This window comes from Scyliorhinus canicula, chromosome 11 (genome assembly GCF_902713615.1).
Source record: "Scyliorhinus canicula chromosome 11, sScyCan1.1, whole genome shotgun sequence".
NCBI lineage: Eukaryota > Metazoa > Chordata > Chondrichthyes > Carcharhiniformes > Scyliorhinidae > Scyliorhinus > Scyliorhinus canicula.
Genome location: NC_052156.1, coordinates 133340322 through 133366658, shown reverse-complemented (window position 1 = coordinate 133366658; position 26337 = coordinate 133340322). Strand labels below are relative to the sequence as shown.

Below are 26337 nucleotides of genomic sequence, written 5' to 3'. Positions count from 1 at the left end.
CCTCTTCAATAGGGCATCTGAGGTTCCCAATTGTTGCACATTTCTCTGTATACAACAATATTCTTCCATACATTTGGTTTTGATTAGCAAGTTCTTTCAAAATAATCTTCTGGGAGCGGCTGCACTTTCACGAGCTCCGAGTGTGTAAAATTGGTGTTAAACTTTAGGGATGGGGAGTCGAGTCAAGTCCCGAAAGCCATTGCTTGATTGAGGTGGTTGGGGAAGCTGGGCTGGTGTCTAGTTTTCAGTGGCGGTTTCACTGATGAGAGGACCTACACTTCAGCGATGCCATCGATGACGAGATGATGCCTGCCACTGTGAGTGAAATTCTGGACAATGGTCTCAGCTCCCCGGCACAGGTTATTGGTGCTCATATCGATGAACTGCGAGATATCCTAAAGAGAATGAATGAAGCGAAGAAGAGAATCCCACCAGTTGACAAAGCAGTTTCCCTGGTGGGGGCTCATCTTCAGTCCTTGGAAATCCTGCTGCATTTTATGTCGAACATCCTGGTTGATTTGGAAAGATGGGGCTGGAGTAATATTTGTGCGTCTGTTCTCCCAAGGGAAACTGGGGATGAATTCCTGGCCGAGTTTGCTACCTAGCTGCCATGCATTCATAACCTCTATCTGGAGGTTTTGAGTTTAATGGAGCACATTGTATCCGCTCTTCGAGGCCTGGAGTCGGTCGAGGACTCTGACCACCGATCGTATGTTGTCTTGTCCTCTATGTTCGTTGAGAAGCGTTGGAGGCTGCCGGGTCTTTGCTACCTGCTGGGACTTGTTTCTCTTTATCGGGGCTTCGGGACGATGACATGGGGGATGGACGAAGGCTTTGGTTAAACTCTGGATGGATCTTGCTCAACGGTCCTGTCATGGCTTTGGTCTTTCCAAGGTCTGTGGATGGTTATATTATCCTGCAGTTAATCATTAATCTTCTTCTTCTTGGTCGGTGGAGTTTCTTTGGTGGAAAACAGTTTAAGGTTTCTGGTGATGGCTGGGCCTGCATGATATCTCTGATTTGGCTGGGGAGGAGTAAGGTCTGTTGTGTAGCGAGTCTTGGCAGGGTGCAAGAATCCTTGGCTTACTGGCTCCCGTATGCAAGAGTGTACACTGCCAAGGCACACCTTGTACAATGGCGGTATCCTGGTGTTCCTCTTTTTCTGGGCTATCCTTTCATGCTTGGAGGTACTGGAAGGCTGAGTTAGGTTTTGATTGGTTGTATTTTATCCCACAAGAGATCATATATGTGTAGCTTTCACTTTGTTGCGCGATGGAGAAGGGCGTGCACCATACTGCAATATGCTCATGACTTTATCCCAAAATCCCCCACTCTTTTTTGTATCTTTTTATCCTTTCATTTTCCATATTAAAAAGGAAAAACAGACTACAACCTGAACCAATTGTAAGAATATTTACTGATCTTCTCTGTATATATATATATATATATATATATATATGTGGAATAATAATCACACTACACTGTACTAGATTTTGAGCATTTGTTGCATCTTGTGGTTAAATGTAAAATATCATCTTAGAACTATGTCTTCCCAAGTGTTTGGGGTTTTTTGTTTTGGGTTAAAAGAATCCTGCAAAATGTACAGGCAGGTCTTATAACAGAGAAAAATACATTATAATGTGTCATTGATGCCTCTGTATAACTGGAGGTAGGCGTGCATGCCTGAACAGGGCGTGAAAATTGTATCCTATAATTTTATTGGCTGTATGAGCAATTGCTAAACGTGAAGATGTGCACAATTTGAACACATTTTTATGGTTGTATCTTCTTATCCATCATTCTCTAGATTATCGGGCAATTGCGTTTTCCTTGTATAAACGGAAGCGCCAAATTTAATGATTAAGCTGAATCAATTGTGTTGGTGTTTGCCTGTTTTTTTTCTCTGTTCATGTATGGAGAAGCACTTGTGCTGTCCTGTACCAGTTTTGAGGGCTTGTTGCATTATTTGTAAAAATGGAAAATCTCTAATAAAAATATATAATAGAAAATAATCTTCTGGTGTTTGTGTTTTTGTTCACTAATTTCTGCTCTCGCTTTAGAGCGTTGTTTCCTTACAATAAAAAAAGACATCACTGGTGGCTCAACTTGCAATTCTTCCAATGCAAACATAAACAGTAATGTCCATTAGCTACTTGGCACTGTAACTACAGCTCATTTCCTCCTCAGATATCCAAAATGTTGCATTTCCAGAATGGATAAGGAAACAAGAGTGAGAACCATGGGAAATTATCCTTTTCCTTGCCCAGTTCAGAGATGTCCTGACCAATTGTTGCACTCCATTGCTTTTTGACCTAGAACAACCAATTCAATACTCAACAAGGGCTGAGACAAATAAAGACCTTCCTGCTTTGGTGCCTTTTATTCATTCCTGTTTTTGAACTCAATAAAAAGCCAATTAATTGTTGGAACTGCTTCCAAAGAAATATTATTAACACTGCACATACATTTTGAAATCCTGTTTAGTGTAGACTGTGTATTCATGCTGGCCACAGGTGAGGGGCAGAAACTTTTCTGTACATTTTAGGAGTGGTTTTCAGCTGCTTTCATCCGTGTGGAACTTGTAAAGCTACTAGTGAACTTCACAGAATCTCAGAATCCTTACAGTGCTGGAAGGAGGCCATTTGGCCCTTCAAGTCTGCACTGATCCTCTGAAAGAACACCCTACCTAGGTCCACTCCCCCATCCTATCCCCGTAACCCACCTAATCTGAACATCCCTGGATACGAAGGGCCAATTATTTAATCACGGCCAACCCACCTAATCTGCACAGTTTGGGCCAATTTGAAGGAACCAAAAAGATGGACTTTAATCAAACAATGACGTGACATGCATAAATGTTTTGAAAACAGTATAAACAGGTGTTAGTTTCTTTTAAATGTTCTCAATTGTTTGGAAAGCTGTTCTGGGAGAGAGTGATTCTGAAACCTGTAGAAAGGGGAAGGGAGAAGATTTTGTGCATTCAACATGTGGTGGCCTTTTGTTGCTAATTCTGTCTCCAGTTTAAGATGGTTTTTATTATAGTAGGAGGTAGTCCCGCTGTCAAAGGCGTGCTGGTTTGCTGCTTTCAATTTCCAATCCTTATATGCACAGCCTGCTTTGAACAATACCAATGGAGTGAAATTGTTAGTCTATGTAGGTTATCAGTGCAGATACCCGAAAATGTAAATTTGCTTTTGTGGGGCTCGTGAAATGAAGGTTAAAATGAACAGACATACCTTCACAGGAGTAGGACCCTTCGGTGTTTGAACAGTACTCATGTTGTTTGCAAGGTAAAGTTTCTGCTGCACACTCATCGACATCTACAATGATTGGAAAGGTTCAGTTATACAGTAGATAGAAGAGCAAACAATCTTTGTAATCTAAAACTTGACAATTTAGCCCACGCAAGGGTGCAAAATCTGGGCCCAATCGCGTAACACTATTACAAACAGAAGAACAGGGTACTTTGTGGCACAGAACATAAATCTTAGTTGCTGCTAAGAATGCTTTTGAAACATATTTGGACATCGTCAAACCGAGCAGGAGCACGTCCACAGCAGAACTGCTGCTAACTGTCATTAGATTGTCAATCTCACTCAGAGAAACTAAAAAAAAAAAAGGTGGTTCATTTAGAAAATGCTAAAACTTAACGATAACTTAACACTGCACCAGCGTCAGTCGGGTTTGAAGGCCCATTGCTGAAACAGACAATTTTTGACTCATGTGTGCTGGGTCCCAACAATAGGTAGCCAACGTAGAAAATTGTTCTGTTTTATACCTCGACTGCCATTACAAAATATTTCACTATCAAACCCATTAAGGTGGTCTCAGAGTATCGCCATCACACATGATAAGTGAACATTGGACTGTGTGGGGCAGAGAGAAGGAAGGAGAATTGTACAACACAAAAAATGTATTACTAGACGACCTGACAGTTGATAAATCATATTTTTTGAAGAATGTCCCAGATACATTGACCACAACTAGGTAGAGGTAGATTTTTAGGATTCTTGGCGAAAAAAAAAATCTCCAAATGGAAGATGTGGAATTAAGCTGAACAGAGAAATATAAGGAGGGATGAGGAGCCAGATAAAAATCATGAAACAAGAGTGCTCTTTGGTGGCATTATATGTTATGCGTGTGCATGCACGCATCCTTGTGGTATGGAAGAAGGTCAATCAGCATCAGCACAAAGATTTTCATCTTGCACTCATCAGGGGGTTTATAAGAAATTGCCTCAGCAGTAAAATGGGAACCACAAGTTATATTGCACTCTTCCCATGCAGTATATTTTTTCAGCAATACTTAATAAAAAATTCTTTAAATACCGTGGTGCTGCAAAACAGCTGCAAGCCAAATCAAACTTAGAATCACAGAATCACTACTGGGAATAACGAGGCCATTAGGCCCATTGAGTCTGCACCAACTCTCCGAAAAAGCACACCTGACCTCGGCCAATGCCCCCACCCCATCCCTGCAACCCAGTAAACCCACCTAAGGGGCAATTTAGCACGGCCAATCCACCTAACCTCTTTGGACTGTGGGAGGAAACCGGAACGCCCAGAGGAAACCCACGCAGACACGGGGAGAACATGCAGACTCCAGAAGGTTGGAATCAAACTCCGGTCTCTGACCCTGTGAGGCAGTAGTTCTAACGAGTGTGCTGCCAAACAAGAGAAGCAGTGAACATAGAGAAATGCAAAAAAATCATTGCATCAGCCATACAATTGGGCAGACGCTTGGATCAAGTGTGACGAATAGGATAATTTCTATTTCTTACAGGGTTTTAAGTAATAGTTACACGCTCATGTTCTATTGGAGTGCTCTCCCATGACAAGAGTTCAACATCGAGAGTAACAGCTCATCAATAAATGCCTTTGTTTAGGAATCCAATCAAGTCAAAAGACTGAGCTGCTTTGGGCTGAATTGAAGGCCTCATGCCAAACAATCTTAATTCAAACAAAACAATCTCATCAGTCAAGAGGAACAAGCGTCCAGAAAGTCTATCTCTGAAGACAACCTTGGTGGTAATTTGAAGATAATAGCCAAGAAAATTCAAATTTTAGAAACAGCAAATGACTCACAGGATTTTAAATCGCCAGTGTTTTGGAACAAAACATACTGGATTTTTTAAATTTAAAGTGCCCAATTCGATTTTTCCCAATTAAGAGGCCAATCCACCTACCCTGCACATCCTTGGGTTGTGAGGGTGAGACTAATGCAGACATGGAGTGAATTTGCAAACTCCACAGAGACAGTGACCCGGGCTGGGATTGAACCCGGGTCCACAACGCCGTGAGGCAACAGTGCTAATCACTGCGCTACCGTGCCGCACAGCATACTGGAACGTTCACGGTTCTGTAGTTTAGAGGCTCTGAAATCAAAGTTTAAACAATGGCTTTGCAAGTCCGTGATAGAATCCTTCACCTCACTTTAAAACTTTTTTTAAACCTCCAGCTATCTAGTGACTATTATTGGCTCGTTGGCGAATGCTACTTTAAATTGAATATAAGTACCCAATAAATACATTGTGAACACTTTATTTTATTTTGATATATTGTTTGAATTGCTTCGGACATTATTGAGCGAAGGATTACAATTTGGTACTTTGTCAGTACCTTTGTAAAGTGCATTCATGTCATCTGCTGGCAGAAATATGGTATTACAGGCATTTTCCAAATGAAGTTTGTTCTACTTGATAGCTCTGTAGCATTTCAAGGAAAATTAGTTTATTCAGCTACCAGTCCTACAATATTTCCGAAACGTCAAATAGTTGAAAAGGGGAAAAATGTATAATACTACTTTGGAATCAATTTTTTAAAAAGCCAAATTACTCGTGCATGAAACTGTCATAAAGCAACATTTACATTACTCACAGGATCAATTGACTGGAACAATTGGAAGTTTAGTGACTGAAACACTACTGTCCCTTGAGTTTACAGAGTATATCTAACTATCATCAGCAGTGAAGAAACATTTAGCTTGGTCGTGCATATGATGCTAATGAATTCTAAATACCTGAAAATAAATGAGAAAGAGAAAGGAATGTAATACAATGAACTGTAATGATAGAAGCATACTTACCCACACAGGCATGTTCATCATCATCAGGGCCAGCTTTTACCCAGCCAGTGGCGCATTCAGTGCAGTTTTTGCTCGATGGACCACTACACATTTTGCAGGCAGGATGACAGGCTGTATAGAATTCAAAATATTCATTTTGTAACTGACTCATAGAACATAGAACAGTACAGCACAGAACAGGCCCTTCAGCCCTCAATGTTGTGCCGAGCCATGATCACCCTACTCAAACCCACGTATCCACCCTATAACCGTAACCCAACAACCCCCCTTAACCTTACTTTTATTAGGACACTACGGGCAATTTAGCATGGCCAATCCACCTAACCCGCACATCTTTGGACTGTGGGAGGAAACCAGAGCACCCGGAGGAAACCCACGCACACAGGGGGAGGACGTGCAGACTCCACACAGACAGTGACCCAGCCGGGAATCGAACCTGGGACCCTGGAGCTGTGAAGCATTTATGCTAACCACCATGCTACCCTGCTGCCCCCTTTTAATTGGCTGTAGGCCAATTAATTGACTCAGGCCAATTTTATTCCTTGGTGATAAACTACCTGTTGCGGAACACATCTGTTACGGAACACATCTGTCCGACTACTTTGTTAGTTTGGGTCCACAGTAAAGATTAGCATACGAGGTCGCCACATTTCCCATCATATCTGTTCAGTTGGAGTGATCATAATTTCATTTCCCTGCCTTCGCATTTAGAAAGAAAAACAACCAGCACTTTTCACAGCGTGTTATAGGGCCAGTCAACTAACTAGCACTTTTCACAAGGACATCTCAAAGCATTTTACAGCCAATTAAAAGCTCTGTTGAAGAGTAGTCACTGTTGCAAGGAAACACAGTCATTTTGCACTCTGCCTCAATAGCCAACTTCTGGCAAAACATTCCCGGTTCCAATAATTCAGCTTGAAAAGAAAACTCGCACTTATAATTTTTTTTAAAAATTATTTCACGGGATGTGGATGTCACTGATTAGGCCAGCACATACTGTCCGTCCCCAACAGCCCTCGAGAAGATGGTGGTGTGCTACCTTATTGAACTGCTGCAGACCCTGTGGTGTAGGTACACCCACTGTGCTATTAGGGAGGGAGTTCCAGGATTTTGACCCAGCAACCGCAAAGGAATGGCGATATATTTCAGGGTCAGGATGGTGTGTGGCTTGGAAGGGAACTCGCTGGTGATAATCCTTAGTCTGTTACTAATACTGAAACCAATGAAAACCATCTTTTCTATTCATCTCCTTATAAACAGTTCAGAAATTTTGAAAACCTCCATTAGATCCCAGCTGGATTGTCATTGCCACAATCAAATTGTTTCAATTGTTCGAACCTCATTCAGAACTAGAAACGTTCATTATCAACATTCTAATAATTCCTTGTTGTTGTCTTCTTGCATAGTTATGCAGTATTAACCAGAAACAAATGTCCATGTCAGTCTTCATTACACATCAACCTCCTTCCAACCTGTCTAATCTAACACCATCAATAGAAGCTTCAATTCCTTTCCCTCTTGTGCATTTATCCAGCGTCCCTTCAAGCACATCTATGCTACTTGCCTCAATTACTCATCGTGGTACAGTGCTGAGCTTTACTTCCTAATCATTTTTTCAGTAAAGACACTTCTCCTGAAATCCCTATTGGAATTATTGGTGACTATCTTATATTTATGGCCCCAACTGCTAGTCTCCACCTCAAAGTGTTACCACCAGTTTCACGTCTCTCCTATGAAACCCTTTCACAATCTTTTCAACTCCATCAGGTCACCCCTCAAATTTCCGACAGGTATAGGGCTGGATTCTCCGTCCCGCCGTGCCAGATTTCTGGTTCAGCACGCCGGCAGGATGCTCCTTTTCGCAGGCCGGCCAATGGGGTTCCCCATTGTGGGGCAGCCCCACGCTGTCGGGAAACCCCCATGTTGCTGGCAAAATGGAGCAGCCCGACGGCGGAGTAGTCTCAGCCCATAGTCTCTCAGCTTTGATATCACCATCGTAAATCCATTAAGCACCTTCCAATCTCTCTATATCGTTATACAATATGGAAATCTGAACTCTGAACAGTACTTAACTGAGATCTAACCAATGTTCTCCCTCAGCTTAACATAGCCCCTCTATTTATGTCGGAAAGAATCCCTTGATTTGATTTCTTCTTAAAGTGACATTTTTAACCTGTGTCACTATTTTTAGTGCTTTACATATCTGTAACCCCAGGTCCCTCTTCCTCCAAACCCAATTAAGAGGTTTATGCTCCAAGGTGTTTTTCTTTGAATTGATTTTTCACAGGATATGGGCGTCGCTGGCTAGGCCAGCATTTATTGCCCATCCTTAAATGCCTTTGAGGAGGTGGCAGTGAACTGCCCTTTTGAATTGCTGCAGTTCACATGGTGTAAGGACTCCCACAATGCCTTTCGGAAAGGCGTTCCAGGGATTTTGACTGAGCCACACAGTAGGAACAGTGATATATTTTGAATTCAGGAAAGTGTGTCGCTTGGTGAGGAATTTGCAGATGGTGATGTTCCCATGCCTTTGTCCTTCTAGGTGGTAGAGGTGTCAGATTTGGAAGGTGCTGTGAAAGGAGTGTCTGTGAGTTGCTCCAGTGTATTTTGTAGATTGTACACACTGATGCCACTTGGAGAGAGTAATGAAGGTTGTGGTTGGGATGTCAATTAAGCTGACTAGACAGAAAATATAAGCAGGAGGCCATTTGGGCCTTCGAGCCTGCTCCGCCATTCATTATGAGCATCAAGTTCAATACCCTGATCACACCCCCCACCCCCCCCCCCCCCCCCCATAGCCCTTGAACCCTTTAGCTCCAAGAGTTATAGTAACATTGTCTTGAATGGTGCTGAGCTTCTTGAGTGTTGTTACAGCCACATTCATCCAGGAAAGTGGAGAATACTCAACTGCACTCCTAACTTGTGGGTTGTAGATAGTGCACAGGCTTAGCGAGTCAGGTGATTTGTTCATTAGAATTCCCAGCCTCTGACTGGTTCTTGTAGTCACAGTATTTATATGGATGGTCCAGTTCAGCTTCTGGTCAATGGTAACCCCAGGACTCTGATGGTGAGGAATTCAGTGATTGTGATGCCTTAAATGTCAAGGGGAAATGATTAAATTATCTCTTGCTGGAGGTAATCATTGCTTGGCACTTTCGTGGCATGAATGTTACTTCCCACATATCAGTTCAAGTCTGAATTCTGTCCAGGTCTTGCCGTATATAGACATAGACTCCTTCAGCATCTGAGGTGTTAATAATACCAAGTATTGTAATCATCAACAAAAACACTCAATTCTGACCATGTGATGGGGGGGGGGGGGGGGCAACTGTTAAAGGAGCTGAACATAGTTGGACGAGGATAGAATCCTGAGAAACTCCTGCAGCAGTGTCCGGGAACTGATGTTATTGACCTCCTACAATCACAACCATCTTCCTTTGTGCTGGGTATGACATCATCCAGTGGAGAGAGTGTTCCCCCTTATTCCCGTTGGCTTCAGTTTTGCTAGGGCCCCCTTAATGTCATACTCAGTCAACTGCTGTCTTAGGTCAAAGGAAGTCACTGTCATCTCATCTTGAGTTCAGATCTTTTGTCTATGTTTGGACCAAGGCTGTAATGAGGTTAGGAGCCGAGTTGCCTTGACGCAACCCAAAACTGAGCATCAGCGAAAATATTGCCAAGGAAGTGCCGCTTGGTAGTACAGTTGACGACCCCTTCCATCACTCTGCTGTTGATCTGGTGAATGAAAATGAAATGAAATGAAAAGTGCTTATTGTCACAAGTAGGCTTCAAATGAAGTTACTGTGAAAAGCCCCTAGTCGCCACATTCCGGCGCCTGTTCGAGGAGGCTGGTACGGGAATTGAACCGTGCTGCTGGCCTGCCTTGGTCTGCTTTCAAAGCCAGCGATTTAGCCCAGTGTGCTAAACCAGCCCCAGAGGAGGCTGACGGGGCAGTAATCTGTCGGTTTGGAGATGCCCTGCTTTTTGTAGGCAGGGCATAAGTGGGCAATCTTCAACATTGCTAGGTAGGTGCCAGTGTTGTAGCTGTACTGCAACAACTTGGCAAAGGGAGCAGCTAGTTCTGTAGCATAAATCTAAGTACTATTGCTGGAATGTTGCTGGGACCCATAACTTTGCAGTATTCAATGCCTTCAGCCATGGGAGTGAATCAAATTGGTTTAAGACCGGCTAGGGCCTCAGGAGGAGGCCGAGATGGATTATCCAATCAGCACTTGGCTGATGATAGTTGCAAATGCTTCAGACGTGTCCTTTGTATGGAGGTGCTGGGCTCTCTCATCATTTGAGGATGGGGGAATATTTGTGGAGTGTTCTCCCCCAGTTAGTTAACTGTCCACCATATTCATGCCCAGCAGGACTGCAGAGCTTAGGTTGCATCCGTTGATTGTGGGATGACTTGGCTCTGTTTACTGCATGCTACTTCCACTGTTTGTCTGTGTTGTTGCTTCAGTACGTTAACGCCTTACTTTTAGGTATAACTGGTGCTGCTCCTAGCATACCCCTCTTCACTCTTTATTGAACCAGGTTTAATCCCTGGCTTTATGGTAATAGTAGATTGTGCCTCATGGATGCCCAGTTTCAAGTTGCTTTGAAATCTATCCCATTCGGCATGGTGGTAGTGCGACACATGATGGAGGATATCCTCAATGTGAAGACAGGATACAAGTCTCCACAAGCACTGTACAGTGGTCACTCCTACCAATACTGTCATCGACAGACGTAAGTGCGACAAGTTGGTTGGTGAGGGTGAGGCACTCGTCACTTGCTGAAGGTCCAGTCGAGCAGCTATGTCCATCAGGACTTGGCCAGCTCGGTCCACAGTAGTGCTACCAATCCACTCTTTGATAATTCCCCAACTGGAGTTAATTCTCTGTCCTTGTCATCCTCAGTGTTTCTTCCAAGTGAGGCTCAATATGGAGGGTCACTGATGTACCAGCTTTTTTTGGGGGGTGGGGAGCAGAGAAAGAGGGGTCAGGGACGGTGATGCCTGGGCCATTGTCCGGAAGATATGATTCAAAGAGTATGACTGTGTCAGGCTGTTGCCTGACTAGTGTGGGACAAGTGGCACAAGACCCCAGATGTTACTGGGAGAACTTGCAGGGTCAATAGAGCTGGGTGTACATTGTCATTTCTGGTGCCTAGATTGATACCAGGTGGTCTGTCTAGTGACATCTCATTCGTCCTATCAAATGTAGCACTTCAAATGTATTTATATTGAAGCTCATTTGCTGATTACGTGCCCATTCTACAAGTTTATTATTGTCTTACCATATTTTGATGCAGTCCTCCTCTACAATAACTACACTTTCCCCCCAGTTTGGAGCCAGCCCAAAATATTTCCGATTCCAGACTTTAAATCTTTTATGCAAGTCTCAGCACTGACAATCACTTCCCACCTTTGTCAGACTACCTATAAACCCCCAGGGCCTGATTTTGACTACCGAGTCGGGTAGTTGAACTTCCATGACTTGCCAGTGCTACCCCTCGGTAAAGAGAACCACGAGTCACAAGATTTTCACTCCGGGGATGTGGGATGGAGTCCGGTCCTCCTACCACAGAGACAGATCCTAGGAGGGCGCACAGCAGTAGTAAGTGCTAGTTAGAATGCCAGCACGGTAGCACAGTTGCTTCACAGCTCCAGGGTCGCAGTTTCGATTCCCGGCTTGGGTCACTGTCTGTGTGGAGTCTGCACGTTCTCCCAGTGTCTGCGTGGGTTTCCTCCAAATACTCCGGTTTCCTCCCACAAGTCCCGAAAGACGAGTGGTTAGGTAATTTGGACATTCTGAATTCTCTGTCCGTGTACCCAAACAGGCACCGGAATGTGGCGACTTGGGGATTTTCACAGTAACTTCATTGCAGTGTTAATGTAAGCCTACTTGTGACAATAAAGATTATAAAATAAAGCTTTGGTTATCTGGGGGACCTTGTCCCTGATGTTTTAGAAGATATCAGGCCCTTTAGCTCTCACCCTTTACACCCTCTCACCCCTCTACCTATTTTCCCATGGCCTGTCATATATCGATGCAAACCAATGCCAACTCATCCAGTATCTACTGTGGGCAGATCTCAGGAGTCATGTGGAATAAAATTTTATAAATCTAAGAGGGCTCTCACTCGACATGTTTGCTAGTGAAAAAACCTTCAATTTATGAAGTCCATTCAAAGCTTTTAAGAACGCAAGGACATACGAATTAGGAGCTGGAGTAGGTCATTCAGCCCTTCGAACCCCTCTACGATTCAACATGATTGTGGCTGATCTTGGCCTTCCAAAAACACAGTCCTGCATTAACCCCTGATCCCTTGGAGGTTTTTCAATTATGTATTAAGTGGTGAACCACTAATGAAAACAAACTTCAATTAACATCTAATCTGAAAACAACTGACTCTTTAAACTGTCAATCAAACTACCCCCACCCCAGAGATAATTTACCTTTTGAAACTCAGCCAAGCTTTCAACCTGATATTATAATAGCCTTTGGGAAATGTAAACAAAGAGCTCTGTTAAAACTGCACAAACAGATGCTGCGCCAGCTGGCCTGTCAATCAAAGCAACCCAGTAGATGTTTTTTTAAACTATCGATTACAGCTGCAGCTTAAACAGTTTAAAGGGTGGAACATTTAAAAAAACGTCACCTCATGACATTTAAACAGACCTTATTCACTCTTCAGGAGCATTTAAACATACCCCATCAATTTGTGATTCCCACACAGGGTTACAGCCTTTTAAGCAGGCAATATGCAGTCTATTTGACCTCAACATGGAGTCCAAATAGCCATGTTAAGTTTTGGTTTTCCTCATGTTTGCATCACGCCGCGTCTCCTTCCCCCGTCTGTAAAAATCGGATCCATCAGTACTGGGAGTAGGGCTTCCAATTCAAGGCCCCGCCAGCAGATTTTTAATGGTCCACAGAGTCTACCTACCTGTGAATATCTGGAAACTATTGTTTTCTATTTTGTAATGAGATTGGTTATTTATTCTGCTTCTTGTACCCGGACTCCACATATTCTGTCCTTGGCCATGCTGCCACTTTATCAAAGGCCTTTTGAAAATGCCTTCCTATGACTCAGATAATCTTCCTGTAATAGTGTTCCCAGAACTGTATGTAATATTTCAACTCTAGCCTAACTAATATCTGATATAAATTCAACATAGAAACAGTGACACGGTAGCACAGTGCTTAGCACTGTTGTTTCACAGCTTCAGAGACCCGAGTTCAATTCCTGCCTTGGGTCCCTGTCTGTGCAGAGTCTGCACGTTCTCCCGTGTCTGCGTGGGTTTCCTCCAGATGCTCTGGTTTCCGAAAGATGTGCTCGTTAGGCGAATTGGACATTCTGAATTCTCCCTCAGGTGTACCCGAACAGGCACTGGAGTGTGGCGACTAGAGGATTTTTGCAGTAACTTCATTGCAGTGTTAATGTAGGCCTACGTGTGACACTAATAAAGATTATTATTAAATAGACGAAGTAGGCCATTCAAGCTTGCTCCTCCATTCATTATAATCATGGCTGATCATCAAGTTCAATACCTTGATCGTACCTTCCCCCCATAATCCCTTGATCCCTTTGGCCCAAGAGTTATATCTAATTCCTGCTTGAAACCACACAATGTTTTGAGCTCAACTACTTTCTGTGGTAGTGAATTCCCCAGATTCACCACTCTCTGGGTGAAGAAATTTCTTCTCACCTCAGTGCTAAAAGCTTTACCCCTTATTCTCAAACTATGACCCCCCTAGTTCTGGAATCCCCCACCATTGGGAACATCATTTCTGAGTTTACCCGGTCCCATCCATGATTTACTTATTTTTATATCCAGTTCCCCAATGTACAAAGCTTAGAAGTTAATGTGCCTTTATGGCCTTTCTACCGGCAATTCATGTTTAAAAAGTTCTATATCTCCATCCCAAATCTTTTCACCACTGTCCTTTGTCAGAAGGTTGTGGCGTTAAGTCTAACTCCAAAGGCTCGGTCACAAACACTAGGCTGACAGACCAGGACGGTAATGATGAAGATGTTAAACCGAGATCCAATCTGCTCGCTCAGGTGAACGTAATAACATAAGAACTGGGAGCATAAGTAGGCCATCTGGCCCCTCGAGCCTGCTCCGCCATTCAATAAGATCATGGCTGATCTTATTGTGGACTCAGTTCCACTTACCGCCTGCTCATCGTAACCTTTGATTCCTTAAATCTATCTACTTTTGCCTGAAAAACATTTACCAAGGTCGCCTCAACTGCTTCACGAGGCAAGAAATTCCACAGGTTCACGACCCTTTGGTTGAAGACGTTCCTCCTCAATAATATATATCTCATACTATTTTGAAGACGACCAATATAGAACTATCAAACAACATCACAAAAACAGATTACATGGTTATGGCATTGCTGTTCATGGGAGTCTTCAGTGTGTAAACTGGATCCTATATTTCCTTCATTACAGTGACAATTCACAGCACTTCTGACTGCAAACTGCTTTAGAACATAAGAACATAAGAACTAGGAGCAGGAGTAGGCCATCTGGCCCCTCGAGCCTGCTCCGCCATTCAATTAGATCATGGCTGATCTTTTGTGGACTCAGCTCCACTTTCCGGCCCGAACACCATAACCCTTAATCCCTTTATTCTTCAAAAAACTATCTATCTTTACCTTAAAAACATGTAATGAAGGAGCCTCAACTGCTTCACTGGGCAAGGAATTCCATAGATTCACAACCCTTTGGGTGAAGAAGTTCCTCCTAAACTCAGTCCTAAATCTACTTCCCCTTATTTTGAGGCTATGCCCCCTAGTTCTGCTGTCACCCGCCAGTGGAAACAACCTGTCCGCATCTATCCTATCTATTCCCGAGACCATAAAAAATGCTCCATAAATCCAAGTCTATCTGCCTGTTCCTGCATTCCATTAAGTATTCCACCATTTGGAATTATCTCTTTTTGCTTGATTTTCTCCAAAACGTACTCGGTTTTGAATTAGTTCTATCACCTACCGGTGAACTCTTCGAACTTGTCTTGCTACAATTACTTACATTTTTCTGCACAGGCATGCGTCTACCCAACCTCTTGGTATCTCGGAACCTATCTCAAGTCACCTTCAGGGAATTGCTACATTGGAATCAAGGGCACAGATGGGTACTGCACCAAAAAGAGAACAGAGGTTTGAAGCCACAGGCTTGTCCAGCACTGGGTCTGGAGGATCACTGACAGCGTTAACCTTCTACAAAAGTAAAGGAAAGAAGCAACATCAGCAGCACTGAACGTCTGAAGGTTAATTGCTCCCACACTGAGCAGCTCTAGATCCTTTCAAACCACTCTCTCACGTGGAAAATCACACAAAACTTCAAAATTTGAAGAAAGCACGAGATCTGTTTCAAAAATAAAGCTTCAAAATGAGTCGAAGCAGAAGCACTTTCCTCACAACACGACAATGAAGTATTAATCTTTGCCTTTTTAGGAAAGGTGAACCACAACCTTGAGATGCTGGTTACTATTTAATTAATGTCTTCAGTGCCAAACATAGTGGTGTCAGCTACATTACTAAACAAATTATCTGATCATTATCACATTGCTACTTGTGGTACCTTGCATTGCACACACTGACTCCAAGCAACAACAAATTAACAAGGAATCAATCGGCTGAACCACTTTGGAATACTCTTACAAATGCAAAAGAACTGATGGGACTTACATTTTTAACTCTGAAACCTACCTGCACAGAGTGAATCGGTTTCATTCTGGAATTCGCTGTAGTAGCCGTCTGCACAGTCTAGACATTCTTCTCCTTTGTATTCCTTGGTACAGCTGCAAGAGCCATCGCCAGTCCGTGTACCATCACCATCACATGACCCATGGCCATTGCAAGGTCTATCAGCGCCACCAATACATCCTGCAACACAGTTTATTCAACATAACTAACCATTTTAGGAATACAGGTTTGATAATGTAATCCCAGGACTTCAAAAGTATTATTTGCCACAATTTTAATCTCTCAACAGGAAGTGATGCAGAATGGAATAATGTTCCACAGCTAGTGACAGACCTCTAGTTCTTCATCCGAATGACTAAGCTTTGTAACCTAATCCTCACATCAGATGTAGTTTCCAACAATGTCCACTAGATAGTGATCAAAGCAGAAACATTGATTATTGACCATGCACACATGAGTCAACAATACTTGACTCCCATTGCTAGCCCAGCTGAAGTCAATTTAGCCATACCACCCAAAATCTACAACACTGCATTTATCCATGGAGGTACTAGGAAGTCTCTTTCCAGTTCTATCTAAAAGAACACAAGAACCGCTTCACAGTAAAACTCAAATATCCACTGCACATATGCATTGACAGGAAAAACAAAAACATTTCTGGTCAGATTTTACTGACATTTCTGACGTTGCAGCAAATATGAAATTTTACAGGATAATTAGGCCAAAAGCTTATATTTTCCAAGTCAATATTTAGATACTTCAGTTTTTTCTTATTTGTGTAGGCGGTTGGAAGTGTACTATTAATGATTATAAATGCATTAAAAAAGAATGAAGCAGCAGTTCCATTGATGGCTTATTGGGCAAAGTGTGGTATTTGGGCATACAGGTTAGAATGTGTCGGGGGCCAATTCCCAGTCTGCTGAGGTAGCCATTCTGAGTGCAATAGAGTCCGCTTCATTTGGCATCAGTGCCTCTTAGATTGGAAGGCCCTGATGCTAACTGCTATCTGGTGGCTTCTGTTGGAAGGTACATGTTAAGATGGTCAAACAGCCATGCTGATACTCGCTTTGGGACTCATACCTGAAAACAGCCAAGCTGACACTCGTTTTGGGTCTCATACCTGAAAACATGGCCAGTTGGATGAGCTACTGAGAGCGGCAAGCCTCAGTGAAACCATACCCCAGCGTGAATCACTGCCCCCTGGAGAGGATGCAATAAAATTGAAGCAAGAGAGAAAAAAAGTAAATTTGTAATAACTATGGAGGCTGGTCACATGCTGTGGAAAAAGACAATCCAGCAAAAGGAATCTCCCACCCCAGTCATGTCAGCTGGTTGCTCCAATTAGGTTAACAGTGAGAACTGTGGTCAGCTTTTATTTATTCAGGGTGTTAGCATTGACTCATAACCCCATTTTAAAATCTGCTCGCTTTCAATGATGCTGGAAGTGATTTTGCTGTGATACATCAAACGCATGTTTTAGGTCACGATGTCATGCCAGCTGGCCATTCCATCACTGCTTACCAGAGCGTTATATTAGAATATGATTTGAGGATGAAATTAGGCAAAATTAGAAAAAAAAAGGCTGAAAAGTGTCCATTAATTTGGGGGTGGGGGGGGAATAACATTCATCTGTCGAGAGGAATTCTACTTAAGTTTTTACAAAAATCTCATTTGGCTGCCTAAAGCATGAAATTGCTACTGGCTGAATGTGACTGCTCCATTGTTCCATTAAATAACGTTATCTTTACCCTGTTCAAATGCAGCGTTTGCCAGTCGGCATCGTGCTTTGCACACAACTCAAGATAATCAAAGGGATCTTGATAACATTATTACACAAAAGAATCCACTGAACTATTAAAGAAAGTTTAGTTCATATATTAACAGTGTAAAAGAAGCTCGCAGGGCTTTCACTTTTGGAAGAAAGCAAATCTACCAAATTAAGACATTGCTTAACACAGCCATCCACCAAAATTCTGCCACCAGACATTGTCGTACTGCTTTCTATACACTGCCATACATCATGTTACATGCAATGACATTCATAAATGTTCACAAAAAGAATTACTGTACCAATACAGTCTGCACCAAAGGTCCCAGCAGGACAGCAAACTTTAATTGTATCCACACAGAACCAGAGGAAGAAATTAGGATGATCTTTCTGCCTGCAATTAAAAAGAAATTATATTAAAATGTACCCAAATTTACATAGAATGTTACAGCACAAATGGGAGCCTTTCAGCTCATTGAGTCCATACCAATTGCAAAAGAGCCATATTTTCCAGCACTGTGAAAAAGAATACCGGAACCTGGAGATCTTGAATTATATTCCCAATTTTTAAAAAATTACCGTATTCCAATTATCATTTGAATTAACCTCATCGTTCCTGGGATGGAGGGTAAAGAATGAAAAGAAAAACGCCAGCCAGAATCCCTGCTCCTGAACACTACTCAGCAGCTCCTATTGGAAAGTGAGCTCATGTAAAAGTAAGCACGTGTAGATTTCAGGCAGAGACAGGGTTAGGTTATCAGCAATACCTTAGAAATAGCTTGCTGGGCAGTGTCGGCTCACAGCAAAATACAGTTCCATAATGTTCATGCGTTGGGGCAGGTTTTATAACGGAGGAGCAAAGTATGCAGAAACACATGAGGATGGGCGGAGCTTTACAGCCCCGTCGCAGTGGAGCCGGAAAATGCAGCGAGCCCTTCAAAAGTCTGTTAACTTTGGCGGGACCTAAAAATCCCACCAGCAGGAGGGTACTGTAAATTTCCACACCCAATGTTACAGACTCATAAAATAAAAGAACCATTGGATTTATTGTTATATTGTAGATTTGGCAATAAAGAGCAAACAATTTTGTTTCAAAAGACACTTACGTTTTGAACCACCAGCGCTCAATATAATCTTCATGAGTTTCCACCATAAGATTACATTCAAACTCAGAATTTTCACACAGGGACTCAACAATTTCCACAAGACGAGTCTCACTAAAAAACAATTAAGAGCAAAAATAATTCTACAATACCTATTTTAAAATCTTCTTGTCTCTGATTTTCACGGGCAACATTTATAAAGCATCTGCTATTTTTCACGTAAACAGAGAAAATAGCTACATATAAGCAGATTACATTATGAATCACCCATTCGCACAACTGTATGGAATTAATCCTTTTTTTCCCCCTTATGTGCCCTCTCATCAATTTCCCATTGACCAGTTGCTAATAAGCAAAATTAATCAATTCATTGACAACAATGGTATTTATTTAGTTCAAACCACTGTGCTACATAAGTCACTTCAACAAGTTGCATTTACTTTAATATAATAAAATGTCACAAGACACTTCGCAGAGCCATTCTAAGGCAAAACATGAAGGTCAGCGAGCACAATAATAATAATAATCTTTATAAGTGTCACAAGTAGGCTTACATTAACACTGCAACAAAGTTACTGTGAAATCCCCTAGTCGCACACTACAGTAACAAGGGTGGCGAGCGAATATGATTGGGTACAAGCAAGGACAAGGGCAGCAGAGCTCTGGATGACCTCAAGTTTGCAGAAGGTTAAATATGGGAAGCTAGCCAAGAACGTGATGTGTGCTGTATTTGTGGGTGAAACCCCACCTATGGGTCAAATGCCAGTGGGTTGCGGAGGACCAAAAACAATGGCATCAGTCTTTCCAAATCTAAAAATCAAAGGAAATTAAAGTTGAAGTGGTTTCAGATATTTCCAAGATGATTTAGAAGGACAACTCACCAAACATCATAGGCCAGATAGTTTGGGCTTACATGCTTCATCTATCATTGTAATCTGTAACAAACAATTGGCTACTTATCGCACCCAAGAGACCAAACCAATCCAAGAACCATTGTGATATGCTGTGCAAAGCACTGTAACTAGAAAACACATACTCCTGAAAATGAAAATTGCTTATTGTCACAAGTAGGCTTCAAATGAAGTTATTGTGAAAAGCTCCTAGTCGCCACATTCCGGCGCCTGTTCGGGGAGGCTGGTACGGGGATTGAACCGTGCGGCTGGCTTGCCTTGGTCTGCTTTAAAAGCCTGCTCTTTAGCCCTGTGCTAAACCAGCCCTCTTTCCCATTTACCTGCTTTCCATAGTAAATTATCTGGAAGTTAGTGATGACGTGAAGTACTGACTCAACGACCTCTCCACTAACCCAATGGTTGCTACCACAGTCTCAAACTAATCGATCAATGTTAGGGACCAGGGTGAGCCAGCAATTCTTCCCTGAGAACAAGCCCTTTCAGCTCCAGTCAACATCTCAGTAACTCAGGCCCGATTTCACCAACCTCCCTGACTCCGATCTCAAATTCAACAAAAATGATGTGAAACCTCGGTATCTTGCTCAACCCCAAGCTCAGCGTTTTGCCCACACATGTACTATATTACCAAGATAGCTTTCTCCTATCTTCTCTGCTAAAACCCTAGTCCATGCTTTCAACTCCAGGCTCAAAAGCTCCAATAACCTGTTTTGCAAGATTGCTGGTTCCAGCAACCTCCTTCATGCATAACAAGTCCTGCAACCCCACCTTCTCTAAACTCCATTGGCTCCATGCCCCAGCTTATCAACCCGATAAACGCACATTCTTATTTTTCCCCAATCTCGTAATAGCCATACCACCTTTCTAACTTGTCTTAACGTTTGCAGACTCTCTTGGCTCCTCCAACAACTGACTTTTCATATGTCTTGTTCCCTATGTTCCGCCAATATCAGCAGGTCTTTCAACGACTACACTCCAGCCTTCTGGCATTTTCTCCCAGCTTCTTGCACCTCTCTTGCTGTCAAAAATGTATGACCCTGCATTCAGTTTCCTATTAATTTGATTTCTCCCCTTTCCGCATGCTTGATATTGTTCCTGTGCTGTAATTTTCTTTGTTCTTTTAGGCGACAGGTTTAGATAAAGGACCTGGATTGGCGCAGGCTGGGAGGGCCTCTTCCTGTGCTGTTAATTTATTTTCTTTGATATTTACATACATCCCTTATTGCAAAGCTCTCACATCTTCCTGCATGTGAGAAGTATCATATGAATGTAAGTTGTTATCAAAATTACCGTTTCTATTGATTTCAGTGTATGTGAATCATTAGATTGACAGCAAATAGTGAATAGACTGCACTTATTTTGGAAATATTGAGGGTGAAATTTAAAATAAGTGGTTAAGTTGCTTGAACATTTCAATGTATTTATTTTTTGAATTCAATTCACTGGCCTTTCCGGCAACAGTCAAAACCCAGATGTTCACATTTTACAGGAATGGACAGACATAGAAGAGGGGTTCTCTGAGCCATTCATACAGCACAGACTAACGCCATTAAGTAAATGCAATCTCCATTCCAATCATACTGCAAACCTTGATCACAGAGGCATATTAAATCAAAGCAATTGCACAACATAACACCAATCTCATACACTTTTTGATCTTGCTTAATCTATTTTATAGGAGGGACAGTGACATAATAGTAATGTCATTGAACAAGTAATCCAGAGGCCTAGATGCTGGTTCGAATTCCACCACCTAAGGCAGCTGTTGGAATTTAAATGCAATTAATAATAATGGTGATCATGAAGCTATCATTGATAGTCATAAAATTCCTTCTAGTTCACCAATGCTCTTTCGGAAATAAATCGCTCATCCTTATCATGTCTGACCTACATTTGACTCTATACCCATAGCAATGTGGGCGACTCTTATGTCTTATGAAATGGCCTAGCAAGTTACTCAATTCAAGGGTATTTAGGGATGGGCACCTAATGCTGGCCTTGCCAGCTTTCCATCAAAGAATAAAGAGAAAAAGAAATTGCTTCATCTGCGGCTGTGTACCTCAATTATTGAACATAAACAATGGCAATAACTAATTTGCATCTGTTCATACTCTTGTAGATGATCCTTATGTTTCAGATGGGAGTTGCTTTGTGTGGTGATATGCTTTAAAAGCCAGCGATTTAGCCAAGTGAGCTAAATGGGGCTGGTTTAGCTCACTTGGCTAAATCGCTGGCTTTTAAAGCAGACCAAGCAGGCCAGCAGCACGGTTCGATTCCCGTACCAGCCTCCCCGGACAGGCGCCGGAATGTGGCGACTAGGGGCTTTTCACAGTATCTCCGTTGAAGCCTACTCGTGACAATAAGCGATTTTCATTTCAATTTTCATTTGTAGATAATATTACATGTATTCAGCAGTGTGACCTCCCAACAACAGGTGGCGTCAGACATACATCAGGTGGCATCCGGCTACCGGCAGAAGGTTATAAAGGTGTACATGAGGACAGTCGAGCATAAAAGATTGTTCCAGGAGTGTCTAGCTATGATAACTTGGTCTGTATCTGATCGTTATCTTAGCACGTGTTCATTAATAAATCCTAGTTCTGGCTAAGTCACCAGCAGTTCTGTAGATTCATTGCGAGCCAAGAACACGGAACACAACTCTTTGTATCAAATATAATTAATGTTAGAATAGATTGCAAAATCATCTGGACAGATTAGGAAAGCTCAAGATTTTTTGGTTTCCAGATCTGGCTAAAACACACCCAAAGGCTTTTACAGAAATGGGACAGGTGCTCTTTGAGCTCCTTGCCCAAATCTTAACACAGGAAAGCGAGGAATAGTTTTGCTTAAATAGGAAGCCAGCTCCTGTACTTCGAATTTTCAACAGGAAAAAATGAATTAGGGAACTTCCAGTCTATTAGCTTGGCATCCATTGATCCTTGATGGACCACATGATCTCTTCCCACCCTTTAATTTCACCTGTTCGTGTTTAAAATGCAAGGTGTTTAAAATGCCAAAGCACGATTCATAAATATCTGCACACAAACCTGAATTCATATTTTGACAAATATCTTTCTTCCCAGTCTGTATTTCCGCCACCAAAGTTCTTTCTGGAAGTACCTTCTACGCCCTAATTTTTAAAAATGATTTGATTATTTGCAAAAGATTTTTTGTACATAATCCAGTTGCAAGACACATGCATTTAGCTGTTGACAAGAAGTTGACAAGAATTAATGCTGCATTTTAGTTTATCGATACACATCTCTAATCACCCTCTGAATGGGCAGATTACACACCGTGTTCCCACCCCAAAAACAAATCTCGCAGACAAATTCTGAAAATTAAGCATACAATCAATTGCCCTTATTGAAACCCATATCTAGCTTTTGTTTTTATTTGCAATGCATGTCACTGGGGAGGGAGAGAGATATTCCTGAGTTTGTGTTCCGAAAGAATTATAACCTCACATTTTTTCAATTCCACGTTTTAGTAGGTTTTATCCAATAGTTTGCTGGAATCTATTCTTTTACTTGAAAGGGATTTGTTTTTCAGAGTGAAGTATTTTTAAAAACACTGAGGAACTAATTCTTAAATGATGCTCTAATGAACCATCTGCTGCTAGATATAGTGCAAAGATGCAGAAGGATATATTCACCAAAAATGCCTCCTTTCCTTTCATATCCATTCATCATTATGACAAATCTGGCTATTTGGTTAACAGAAACTGAATGCATTTTAGAGACTGCACCATCATAACTCAAATAAAAACAAGTAATTGCCCATTAGGTGTATCAATGAATTTGGCACATTTACATGTTTCCTCTCCAAACTATTCAATGTTCCTACTTTAGATACAAGTTTAAAGTATCTAGAAAATGAATGGATCCCATATCTTGCAAACAGTTTAGATCCCACAGGTAACTAGTTAACTATACCATGGAACACCAAACCATTGGCCCTAAAGACCATAAGCACCATTTGTTAAATTCAAATCTTGCATAAACACAAACAACTAACTGAAGAAAACAGTTTAAAATATAAATAGCCAAATGTTTGGAAACAAGTTAAAGTGCTATTGTTTCCTTGGTATTTCACCAGTTCCAGCAATTGTTTAAACTGGATTCTACTGGTATGGCTCAAGCAATGTCAAGCAGGTTAATCTGACTTCCAAGAAACACTATCCGAACATGCAGGACTTGTAGCCACTCATTATTACCGATCCTTAAACCACTCAAAAACTCCAAACCAAAACAAAAAAATTGGTGGAGTTTTGATGTATAGCGAGGTAAATTTGCACATGACTGCATTTGCAAAGGAAACTGTCAATGTGATATTGATGAATCTTCTGAAAGAGTCATTTTGGTGTTAATAATTAGTCTTCAACATTTGTGAAACTTCTCATGTCAGCGAGTTCGGAACATAGAATAAAACAACAGGCCATTCAATCTGACTGAACTGATTTTTCTATGCGTCTGTTCTACAGTTGGAGCACTATATATGGTATACTTCACCCGCTGTCTATGTATTTTCATTATGTATCCTCATATATATTTCTTTTGTTCTATGTTTTCATGTATGGGGTGATCTGCCTGGACTGTACGCACCTCGTACACATGACAATGAATCTAAATCCAATCTAATCTAATCAGATTGCAGTTATTCTGTATTCTAACCCAATTTACTCACCTCAATTATATATATATCACTTAAATTACCTGAACAAAATACTATCAATTACATTGTTGCATTAATCAAGTCTCAAAACCTTTTTTCCAGCTTTGGCTGTCAGCATCGGACTCTAAATGTTTTATTAATGTGGTTAACAGTGTAATAACGATCAGGTGATTTGTTTTTGGTCAAGGGGTATTATCCAGGACACCATGGCATCTTTCACAACTACCCGAGCTGGCAGTTGGGACCTCAGCTTAACATCACATCTGAAAGACAGCACTGCACTGAACGGTCAGCCTTATCTCATGTGCTCAAGTCCTGGAGTTGGACTTGAACCCTGAACCTTGTGATTTAGAGACAAGAGTGCTACCAACTAAGCCACAGCTAGCATTTTTTGAAAAGAGTTTCAGATTTAAACTACTTCTTGTTTGAAGACACGGGATAGCACAGTGATTAGCACAGTTGCTTCACATCTCCAGAGTCCCAGGTTAGATTCCCCGCATGGGTCACTGTGTGTGCGGGGTTCTGCCCGTGTCTGCGTGGGTTTCCTCTGGGTGCTCAGGTTTCCTCCCACAATCCAAAGTTGTGTGGGTTAGATGGATTGGCCATTCTAAATTGCCCTTAGTATCCAAAAAAGGTTAAGTGGGGTTACGGGAATAGCGTGGAGACGTGGGCTTGAGTAGGGTTGTCTTTCGAAGGGCCGGTGCAGGCTCGGTGGGCCGAATGGCCTCGTTCTGCACTGTAAATTCTATGACATCACCCTTGAATAGTTAAGTTCTAATTTTCAGATTATGCCCCTCCAAAGTATAGCCCCCCTGCCATTCTCCCACCAAGCACTTACATTGCATCATTCTTGCATCATCTATGAATTTCTTAAGTACAATAACTTCTGACACCAGAACATTTTCACTTCTGCACTTCCAGCTACTTAAGCTTACTTCTTTGCAATTTAAATATTTTGTAGTGACCAAGACAATGCACTAGATAATGGGACGCATCCAGATCTACCAACCCTAATGTCCTTTCAGTTAGTTTCTAAGAGTAAACAAAGGCCACTGGCCCAAATTCCCATTGGAATTAAAATAGGATATAAAGAACAAGCAACAGGATATGCACTCACCTTTAAGAAATTGCGGGTTATTTTTTTGCACGTGGGGCACGATAGTTTGTCATATCCCGATGACAGACGACACAAAAGCAGCAACACAAGTAACAGAAAACAGTGAAAGCTTTTGCTGGAGCAACCCATTTTCTTATTTTGTATATAATACAAAAAGATTAGGCTGAAAAAAATGAAGGCATCAAATGCCAATAGTAGTGGTTAATTGCAGCTATTGAACTCTGAAATACAAACTCAAATTGTAGAACACTAATTCAGGGTTGTTTGCCCGGGTTCTCTTCTGCTGGAGTGCTGGCTGGGAGGCGTCAGAAAGTTAAGTAGGTTGCAGTCAGTGCCTTTTCCTTACAATAGTCCCCAAGTACTAGCAAGCAACGACTGCGGTTTGCTCAGCAGGATAAAGCTCACGGTGCCTTTTCACTGTGACTCGAAGTAATCTCCTGAGAAGTGTCTGTGACCTGCTGCAGACCAATGATCACAGGTCGTGACCCTCCTCGCAATGACTGGGCTCCCTTTCCCTTGGGCTTCTCTTGAATTTGCTACATTCCCATCCGCAGGTACCGGCGTTCCATCCGGACGTTCCAAATCACACATCCCGCCTCCCCTCTGCACCTCGATTGGCCCACGCTGCCGTCCATCACCCGGTACGCCAATCAGCTGTCGACACGCTGAGAGCGGTGGCGCAACCCACGTAGAGTTCCTTTGGCAAGTGAGATGATGAATCAATAGAGGAGTCAATGCAGATCGGAGTCGATACATAAACTGCAAGCAAACACAGATTCTTGCATAAATACGGATGAACAGAAATGTATACATGTAGATATACATAATTATATACAAAAAGTAAATGTATGCATAAATACAAATCTGTAATTACAGACAAAACTGACATTTATGCATAAATACAGATCTCTACAAAGTATACAGGCAATCGGAAATTTATACAATAAGTAGATCTATAATTATATACAAA

At 41.9% G+C, this 26337-nt stretch overlaps 1 protein-coding gene across 3 annotated transcripts in view; it reads right to left on the bottom strand.

Annotated features, from left to right (window-relative positions):
• The window catches only part of creld2 (cysteine-rich with EGF-like domains 2), a 33323-nt gene that overhangs the window by 6550 nt on the left and 436 nt on the right, over nt 1-26337 (bottom strand). For all 3 annotated transcript variants that reach the window (XM_038811420.1, XM_038811422.1, XM_038811421.1), the window contains exons 2-8: nt 25368-26126; nt 22624-22706; nt 18672-18782; nt 17868-17959; nt 15801-15977; nt 6085-6195; nt 3237-3320 (exon numbers count right to left, since the gene is read on the bottom strand). In XM_038811420.1, the coding sequence (XP_038667348.1) occupies nt 3237-3320; nt 6085-6195; nt 15801-15977; nt 17868-17959; nt 18672-18782; nt 22624-22706; nt 25368-25496 (787 nt within the window). In that variant the 5' untranslated portion in view covers nt 25497-26126. The remainder of the gene's footprint in view (nt 1-3236; nt 3321-6084; nt 6196-15800; nt 15978-17867; nt 17960-18671; nt 18783-22623; nt 22707-25367; nt 26127-26337) is intronic.